Here is a 10,442-nt window from a genome sequence, read left to right on the forward strand (position 1 = left end):
GCACTTCTTTTTAGAATGAAATGACGGTAGCCAGTTGTCTATTACGGAGGTCTCCAGCTATCAATGGTGCGTTCAAATGTTTGCACAGAGATGTGCTGCACTGGATAAAGCACAGGACCGTGATGTGATCTCGTGGCTTGTTTTGAATTGTAATCTTTTTAAAACAGGAACACCGAAGTCTAAACAGTGAAACAACCAGGGCTTACTCTCCTGTGTTTTAGCCTATTTATTCTGTAAAAAAAAAATACTACGTCATTGACAGACAGATTTTACGCCTCATCACATTTCATCACATTCGTAACTGAAGTTGCCTAGTTAAAAGTAAACTGATTATCACATTTCTTTTCTCTTAATTTACATATGGCCTGGTATTGCTCTTTCATGTAGGCCTGTTAGATTTAGAAAGATGATCACTGTTTATTATTCGTCTAATAATAAAGATATGGAATTAGGGCCACACTTATTGACTAAAAGATCAAAGTGCCGGTGTAGGCTATTTAAATGACGATGATGACTATAGCACCACATGAGCTACCAGTGAGACTGGGCTATTCTTAGCAGATGTATTTGTCAATCTAATTAACATTGTATTGAACCGTCTATTTAAAAGAACACAGTGTCCGTGAGAGGCGGGCCGGTGCGTGGTTTATTGTCCAAGCTGCGTGTTTTGTCAATTTAACATTTCGAGCATAATCAGAACGTCGTAACACTAATGTGGCTATCGAGTAGGCTGTCGAATACTTTAGAGAAAAATTGTTGGTTATAGCTAGACACACCATGTCAATACTGACAGCCTACACAATGGGCCAAGGGTGCAAAAAGCCATAGATAGACTTTATATAAACTAAATTGTATGTAAAAGGGCATTTGTATTTTGTGTTATTGTAGCCTGCATGAAACATCTTTAATTCTTAAATGCACTAGGTGGTTGGTCTTGCATAAGTACAGGATTTGATGGCCTGCACCAAGGACAAGAGGAAATTGATCGTGTGACAGGTGAGAAGAATTATGAAATGGGAGAACTGAAAATATTGAAACCAATGTTTCTTTGTTGGAAAGGGTGTTTTTGTGTAGTGTAGGCATAACTAAAACGGATCCTAGCCTATAGGCATGCCAGCATTAAAATAAATCCAAAGATATTGTCCGGGTTTCCCAGATTCGTTAAGAAGCTCTTAACGCTATCGTTAATCGTTTGGCAGCCTATGCTTAGGCTTATATAGCCTACTTTCTGAATATTCATTGTCTAGCAAGTGGGAAGGTTCAGGGTGGCAAATTCGTATGTGAGATGTTGTCCATAATCTGCAATAAATAGGCCTACATAAGTGTATAATAAATATATGTATTTCAGTGATCCCATGAGGAAATTATAGCCAAAGTTGTAGGTGTTGTAGGATACAATTTAGTGTAAGTATAATTATTCGTGATGCGTGTTTTTTTTTTACATAGGCCTCATGAATAAAGGAGAACTCCACAAATCTTTAGACTTATTCGTCCGGCGGTTGCTCTCGAACAGTTTTATTTGTAGCATTTTAACACTAATTTGTACATTTCATATAGACTATGTACCTGTAAATAATGGGCTATGAAAACGTTCCTTGTGGCGTAATTTGAATTAAATATGAATACGTTACAATGTGGGGAAAAGAAACGCTCTGTAGCCTACCTGTAGCCTACAGATGACCCACAACCACCACAACCACAACGATGAACACATTCTATGAAGTATAGGGACAATTAACCAGGGAGGCGTCTTATGTCACTCATTGGCATGACATGGGCATGGGTACTCTAATAAGACCCTCCCATCCATCCTTTTGAATCTCTAAATATGAGGAAATCAAGTCAGTGCACATGGTGTCGGCGACAAAGTGTACGGCGCTGCTCGTTTTCCAGTTACTCGGTTAACGTTAAACCTTCGTGGAATCCCCGTTTATAAGCAATTTCTACAGTACATTTCTACCGCTTTATTTTCATTTGTCCTGGATGCATATCCAAACAGACACCGAAAATTACAGTCATCACCTTGAGGAGAGCGCTGGGGGACTTGCAGGTATGATTTCTTTAATTAAAAGTTTCTGAGTGTTTATCTTTGATAATGGTAAATCTTACTAAAATAAAAACACAACATAATTTGTTTTGGAACATTTGGTATTTTAATTTTTATATATATATATATATATATATATATATATATATATATATATATCCTGGATTTAGGCATTCACGTGCATTTGATAAATACATATTTGTATTCTTATTTACAGGTGTTCCGTTGAACGGAATGGAGTACAGTTATGATGTTGATTTGGAAGAGCTATGTCCTGTTTGTGGTGATAAGGTGTCTGGATACCATTATGGTCTATTAACTTGTGAGAGTTGCAAGGTAAGCTGTGTGCTTTAGTCGTTTTCTAAATTGACACGACTTAATCCTAAATATATCGTGGTAACTATTTCGATTCTTCCCAGTAGGCTACAAAATGTAATAACTGAATAATTTCAGATATTCAAATATTGTTTTGTAATATAGATTTGTTCTTTCATCCACAGGGCTTTTTCAAAAGGACTGTTCAAAACAATAAGAGGTATACATGTGCAGAGAATCAGAATTGTAAAATTGACAAAACTCAGAGGAAACGGTGTCCATTTTGTCGATTCCAGAAATGTCTAAGTGTTGGAATGCGATTAGAAGGTAGGAAATACTCATATTATTCAGATTTTATTGACATCTCTTTGCACGTGGTGTATATACATAAGTTTCATTGTGTAACTTGCTCAGATCTGAAGTAGCCAGACTCTTCAGTTATCATAAACTGAAATAGTCTACACTTTAATAACTAGCCTAAATAAACAGATTACTACTACAGATTACTAGGCTACTTTTCTGTATAAGGGTATTTCGGGATTCTTGAATTTCTTCATTTAATAAAAGCCTCAATATGTTTCTTCAAATTCTGTCTTAAAATCGTTAATGGAACATTTCTCCTTTTTGTTTATATTGTTTGAAAGTTATGTTCACAATGTTTTCAATAATAACGTTTTGGAAAGTCATGGCAAAAATGATTGGAAGATTAATTTAGATTTAAATTGTATGAATAACACTGAAATAATAATGTTGCATTTGTTACATGACAGTAATACTTGTTTTTTTCCTCTCATATTGTCACAAGTCAAGACTGATTGTGATGAAAAGGGCAGCAATGAGACAGCTGTCAGTTGACTGATCATTTCTTCAACCTCATCTTTCAGCGGTTCGTGCAGACCGAATGAGAGGTGGCAGGAATAAATTTGGCCCCATGTACAAGCGTGACCGGGCCCTTAAGCAGCAAAAAAAGGCTTTAATACGAGCCAGCAGCCTCAAGATGGAGACCAGCACCCCTCTGGTTTCTATCAGTCAGGTGGACTACAGCTTCACCAGTAGCCTACCAACACTGCACCCGTTGCCCAAGGGCATCCTCCAGACCACCCCCACCTCCCTCCCCCCAACAGACTACAACCCCAACCTCTATGGACCTCCATCACTGGGGGTACCAGTGCCCACCAACGCCTCCCAACCAGTTTATTACCAGTACAGCTCCTTCCCCAACCGGGTGATCAAGTCAGAATACCCAGACCAATATACAAGTTCTCCAGACTCGGTGGTGGGGGGCTGCGTTTACCCTGAGCAGGTGTACTCAGTACCAGGCTCACCTCAGGCTGTTGGGGTGCCTCAGTTGGTGCTGGAGATTTTGCGCTGTGACCCTGATGAGCTGCAGGTGCAGAGTAAGATTGCTGCCCATCTCCAGCAGGAGCAGAGCAGCAGAGGGAAGATGGAGAGGGCCAGCACCTTCAGTGTCATGTGTCTGATGGCCGACCGGACGCTGTTCTCTGTCGTGGAGTGGGCCCGCAGCTGCATCTTCTTCAAGGAGCTCAAGGTAGGACATCCAACCATCCTGAATATCTGAGTTTGTTTTTGTTGTTATGAGGAATCCTATGGGGTGTTTTTTTCATGTTTACAATATGTATTACAATACTTTGCCTCAAAACAAGTCTTTCTGTTTTAGGCACACTAAACCATGATTTAAATGGTCTTTTGTATGACTGTTCGTTACTTCCTATTATAGTTGTGGTATTTTGTAGTTGTGCTACTGGACAATAATATACATTAAAATAATAATTTGTGAGGGATGGGATCTTATGAGCCTAACTCACTATTCTCATAGCTGTACATGCATTTTCAAGGCTCTCTCTCTCTCTGTCTCTCTGTTTCTCTCTCTCTCTCTCACGCACATACACACATATGTAGAAACACAACCTAAACTCTAAACATTTACCAGTTTACACCTAGACCTGCATGTTTGCTTGCGACTTCCTCCCTTCTGAGGTGTCAAACATGATGAAAACATGTTGACAGGTAGAAGTGAGCTGACACAACACCAGTCAAACAACTGCTTTTATTTCAACCTGAAAAGCAACTCAGCAGTGAAATACATAGCATAAATTAATGTAACTTAAATTAACTTAAATTAACTTGACTTAACCAAAAAAAGATCATGTAAATAATGGAATCTACTTTAGTATATTAATGTACCCCTCATATGTACTTTCAGAGCAAACTAATACTAATTCAGGTTTTTCAAATATCAACTGAGGGAGGTGAATTGCTAATCAGCTTAGCACCCACAATTACCTTCACACGCTAATGAGACATTGTGATTTGGCATGGGTCTGTTGTTAACAATGATACACTGGTTAACTGGTTCATAAACTACGAGTTAAAATCAAGATATGATAATCCTGTCAAAATATTCAAGAGATGTTCATGTATTAATGTAACAATACCAACTATCTGTTAAATAATGAAGTAACTATAGATAAACCATATCTTGTTTTCTACTTCTGATCAGTTACATAATTTGCTTCTACATGGCATGTGTAATAAAGTTGCACTTATGCAATAATATTGACATAAATATACAATGAAGATGTACATATACAGTGCATTGTCAACTACATATATTAAGACAAAAATTAAATGAATCCTGATTGCCGATAGTGAAGAAATACAGTCAATAGAAATATTCATTTTTCATGGTTTGAATAGTTAGAATATCCTAGCTATAACCCAAAGCAGACATGAAGTTATTGCAATAATGCAGCTTGACTTCCACAAGCTTGCACAATTGGATGATTAGCAAATTAGCTGTACAATAATTAACTGTAACAGGTGAAATCAACCATCACAACATACTGGTATGGTGTGTTTAATTACCCAGTTTGACTGCTCTTTGTACCAGAAATATCTTAATGGTGTGCCAAACTGTAGAATGATGATGTTTTTAAAGCACTGCAAATATAACTTGCATCTTTAGACCAAAGGTGTATTTCACTGTCAACTCACCAAAAGAAACATTAAAACCAGTGAATTGTGAAAAATAAGCCTTGTGCAAATCTGCTATTTGTGCTGGTGCAAAAGACATTCCATAAAATAACTTTCATTACTTTCGATCATAGCTGATACTTCTTAAAGGTGCGACATATTCTAGACTATAGCCAATAACAAGGTTCAACAAAATGTTTACAAAATTAACATAGGTCATGGGCATAGACAGATTGATTGGTTATTGATGGCATGTTCTGGGGCTGATGCAGCTTCAAACTTTGTGACTCACATTTTAGATTAAATTCGACATCAAAGTTGTTTTTTACCACCATGAATCATAACTGCTAGCATGCTGCCATGTTTTGTCCATGTTTACCCGGTGTATTTGTGATAGTTTATGGGACAATATTTACTCTCTAAAAGAATGTGTTGATGGGTTGTTTCCAGGTCTTTGTGTCTTTCATCCACATAGACAGGTGTGTGTGCATGTGTGCCTGTGTTCACCCGTTTACAATCAAATAAGACTCTGTAGTGACCTATGTTACATTTACCCCGGAGGAAAATTTGAAAATGTACAACAAGGTTATATTACAAAGATCTGGTATGAGAGTATCTGAGATAAAGGTTAAAAAAAGTTAATGACTTTATATTAAGTTATCTTACCTAAGTATAGAATTAGACAAATATAAACTGTTTAATGCAAACTGTTTCTCTTCACTTGCTTACAGAAAATAGCATGCACCATGCTTTTCAGCAGTTTTACAGCTTTGTCATAATAAAAAAAATAATAAAAGCTGTACTGTATAGGTATCCACTATTTGATACTTTCAATACAAAATTTAGGCAGATGTGGAAAGAGTTGCAGTAATATGCAGTGCACAGTTATACACCTGCACTTACAATGTCTATAATGAGATAAGTCCTATCCTGCAGAAACTGTAGAAAATTGGGTTGTCTTGCATCCACAAGTGGCCTGGTTGCTTAGCAGCCTCACAATGTCAATTTTCACTCTGTCGTTTTTCTTCTCTGAACCTTTTTGTGTGCAAGTTATCTTCAAATGCACGTTAAAGGTATTACGTCTGAGAACAATTTTTTTACATGCAGTGAGTAACATGAGTAATAACCATCTTGTGCGAGAAAAATGCAATAATATATGTAGCTGTTCTAAAAATCCCTTTAACCTTTAATCTAATAATGTCTAATCTAATAACCTGTGCTGCTGTTATACCACACAATTCCATTTCAGTTCATATGCAACTACAACATTGTTACAATTAAATTTGTCAAATTAAGATCAAGTGTTATTGCAAGGCTCATTCATAGGAAGTCAGAAACGGGTTCTGCATAATAGCATGTAAGTTGGACAGCATTTGACTTGTTATGTTTTAGCCATCAGCAAATCTGATGCTAATAAGGATTGAGCATGATACGTGAGGACTACTATGAACTATGCCACTGACCTTTAAGACTGTAGTTTGAAAATTAAATTATCTCCTGGAAAATACACCTACAATAGGTCTATTGTTGATGGACCACTAGGTGTTGTATTACATTCATGTCATTCATTTAATTACTGAATACAAGTCAGACTACAACTTTGCTTTGCCTTTAGGTTGGAGACCAGATGAAGCTTCTTCACAACTGCTGGAGTGAGCTATTGGTGTTAGATTTCATCTCCAGACAAGTCCATCATGGGAAAGGGGGAAGTGTTCTTCTGGTCACCGGACAGGAGGTGAGTTCAGGTGCAAATATCATCCTCAGCATCATCATCATCTCCAAAGTTAGTGTTGTTACACAAAAAGAACCATGGATATTTGACCAGTCTCCAACAAAATCCAATGCATTACCAATGTATGATTACAATGATTCTCCGAAATAATTATACTGCTGTATGTACTATTGTGTTATGGCACAGATCAGCAAACTATTCCCTAACTGTTACGATATACTTTTGTACTTAGCGGCACACATACATGTTCCAGCTAAACACATACAGGTTCCAGATCTTTCTGACTATATTTATGTATATCAGGTAGAGCTGGTGTCCATAGCTTACCAGGCAGGAGCCACACTCAGCAGTCTGGTCCAGAGGGGACAGGAGCTGGTGGACAAACTGCAGAGCTTACAGGTGGACCGCCGAGAACTGGCCTGCTTAAAGTTCCTCATCCTCTTCAATCCTGGTAAGTTGATTTATGTAACCTGTATAACTTAGATATACTGTATATATTTGCAAAAGCTTCACTAATTTTTTACAGTCTGAAAGCTAACATATCATTGAACAACGGTTTGACTTTTAAAATTTTAATATTTGTTACTTGAAGAAATGAAATGGCAGATTTTCAGTTTCCCAACAACGTTCTTAAGATCTAACAAGAAAACTGCTGCAGAGAGTTTGGGCTCTGATGTGTTTACATTACATTTACATTTATGCATTTAGCAGACATATATTTACAGTATACATGTATTTATGTAATGTTTATTTTTAAATGGCTTGTTAAAGATTATTTTTGTGCGATTAGTAGTGTTTACAGGGTAGAGATTTCAATATGGGAGTATGATTAGAGCCACAAGTGAAACAATTTCAGGGTTCAGTATAAGATAGGCATTGGTCTTGAATTCGAACTCACATTATTACAATGAAATTGCAATCTTTAGCAACAGCCTTTAAACCATTCCCATTCATTACATAAAAAACCCATTATGAAGTCCTTCCATTTGATTCAGATCCAGAGCAATTAATTTGAGTGTGATACTGCATTGACTCAAATTTATGTTATTGGGAGTTGGCACATTGGTGCTTTGTCACTTTTATTGGAAAAAGCTTAATGATTTACTCTAAATAGAGAAAAGATTTTTGCACAGGTAATGGGCTTCATTCGAATCAGGGGCCACTCTGAATAGAGTTGTGTTTACAAAGGAAACGATAGGAGTCCTTGTTCTGAACCATGCTCAATAGAATCTTAATGGATTGACCCTAGCATCAGTTGATGGTCCTGATGGACACACAGAGAGTCTGTAGCTCTCGGAGATGGGAAAATGGCCCTTTTATCGTCGGCATTCCCTTAAGCGGTAGAAATTTAGTGCCAAACCACTGTGAACAAAAGCTGCTTTTAATAATGAGAGTGCTTGAAGCCTCATGCACTGCGCAGAATATGGATGTTTGCGTGGGCTTTGGAGGTGCTTATGTGGATCTCTCATCTGCCTTACCCAAGCCAGGTAGTCTGTCACTATTCTTCCATTCTCCTTCTTCGATCCCCTTCGCGTTCTTATTTGTTATTTATTTTTATTTAGCACTGTTTATTTTCCAAGGCAATTTTCGCTTCACCTTTGAGGCTTATACAGGGCTCCCCCTCCCCTCAATGGGAACTCATCCAAGTAGATGGGAAACTATTGTCTTTCTACAAGCATGCCTAATGTCAGACATTTTGAATTTTTGGTCCTCAGATATACCCACAGTGAGTGTGTCAGTATTTTTATGTGTAACACATGTACATTTTTCTCCTGTATTTGTTTGAGCGTTCTATATATTAACTACTGACCATATACAATATACCACTTCAGTTTAATATCCTCAAACCCCTTCTCTCTCATTCCTTCCCACAGATGTAAAGCTTCTGGAGAACCAGTCATTTGTTGAGAGTGTTCAGGAACAGGTGAATGGGGCTCTGCTAGAGTACACGCTGTGTGCCTATCCACAGTACCTCGAGAAATTCAGCCAACTGCTGCTGCGACTCAGTGAGCTGCGCCTGCTCAGCATCCAGGCGGAGGACTACCTGTGTTACAAGCACCTGAGTGGAGAGGTGTCCTGTAACAACCTCCTCATTGAGATGCTGCATGCCAAGAGGGCGTGAGGGTGAGGAGAAGGGGGGAGATCACATGGGGTGTCAGTGTTGCTCAAATGTTGTCTGTAGTGGTAAAAGGGAGAATGTGTGTTGAGAGAGGGACTGGGTTTGCCTTTGCGTGCGTGCGTGTGTGTGTTTGTGTGTGTGTGTGTGAATGAAACACAGAGTTAACTCAAAGCTGGCTAGTTTGGACATTGTGCCGTGGGTTATTACTACAGTTTATTGCTTTAGACTGGTTTGGATTGCTTTCATTCCTGTTCTACAATATATTTGCAGTATGCAACTTATAGACACTTCCAGTTTAACATCTCTTCACTGTGCAAACCACTCTCTTCACCCTCTCTGCTCTTCTTTTCTTTAGATAGAATGGTGTACAAAACTAAAAATGTTTCAATAGTGAGTCGGCCAACACACAAACAGACACATGGGAAAATCTTAGATGACACTTGAAGCTGAAAATGTTTGTTATATAATTTAAATTTGGTTGTATTTAGTAGGTAAGTGTAGAAATCAAATGTAAACATTTTTTAAATCTATTTTGTATACATTTTGGGCAAAAATAAATTGAAAAGAAATGGCAGTTTACATGAGTGCCTCAAAATATGTAATCACATCGTGTACATAAAATAAATTCATTGTTCCGTATTCAAACTACACTGCAGCTACAGAGTATTTCAGTACATTTTACATTTTTACACTGTACACATGCGATTACACTTTAACAAGAGAAACTGCAAAGAAATCCAGAGCTAAAATACATTTTATAGTGTTTTTAGGTGATGAATAGAATAGTTGTGCAAAAATATCAACTAAAGTATTGCAACAGTAGAGGCCAATGACATGTGGGTATACAGCAGTAACAAAACACACACACATACACGCACACACTCTGATGATACTCCCTCAGCAACAAAATTTTCTGAATTGAGCATGAACCTGAAAGGTTCTAACAGTCATGATTTGTAAACATAATACAAATGCCATGTTGAAGAATGAATGTGAATTGAGACATTTGAAACATTGTTACATAATGGACCTAATGGACCTTTTTGTTCCTCACACTCCCTCTCCTTTCTCTTGCTGATGGTACACTTTAATGATAACTCATACAAGCACTATGTTTACCAAACAATATGCCATTACTATGTGAAGTCCAAGTAGACTTAAGGAAGCAAATAATCCAAATCAAATCAAAATGTATTTGTATAGCCCTTTTTTACAGAGTCACAGAAGGCTTAATA

At 37.6% G+C, this 10,442-nt stretch overlaps 1 protein-coding gene across 1 annotated transcript; it reads left to right on the top strand.

Moving 5' to 3' along the window:
* The first annotated feature begins 1,944 nt into the window (after positions 1 to 1,944).
* LOC124484315 (steroidogenic factor 1-like) lies at positions 1,945 to 9,678 on the top strand. Its single transcript, XM_047045193.1, has 7 exons — positions 1,945 to 2,050; positions 2,265 to 2,383; positions 2,548 to 2,689; positions 3,247 to 3,911; positions 6,972 to 7,091; positions 7,392 to 7,539; positions 8,963 to 9,678. The coding sequence occupies exons 1-7, from the start codon at positions 1,984 to 1,986 to the stop codon at positions 9,208 to 9,210; spliced, it is 1,509 nt and encodes a 502-aa protein (XP_046901149.1). The 5' UTR covers positions 1,945 to 1,983; the 3' UTR covers positions 9,211 to 9,678.
* The last annotated feature ends 764 nt before the right edge of the window (positions 9,679 to 10,442 follow it).

This window comes from Hypomesus transpacificus, chromosome 22, assembly GCF_021917145.1.
Source record: "Hypomesus transpacificus isolate Combined female chromosome 22, fHypTra1, whole genome shotgun sequence".
Taxonomy (NCBI): Eukaryota; Metazoa; Chordata; class Actinopteri; order Osmeriformes; family Osmeridae; genus Hypomesus; species Hypomesus transpacificus.

What these genes read in the sequence shown, in the direction of transcription:
- LOC124484315 (XM_047045193.1), top strand. Translation starts at nt 1,984, where the DNA reads ATGCATATCCAAACAGACACCGAAAATTACAGTCATCACCTTGAGGAG. An exon ending in TAACTTGTGAGAGTTGCAAG is followed by an intron (nt 2,384 to 2,547) that starts GTAAGCTGTGTG and finishes TTTCATCCACAG; the next exon opens with GGCTTTTTCAAAAGGACTGT. An exon ending in TGTTGGAATGCGATTAGAAG is followed by an intron (nt 2,690 to 3,246) that starts GTAGGAAATACT and finishes CTCATCTTTCAG; the next exon opens with CGGTTCGTGCAGACCGAATG.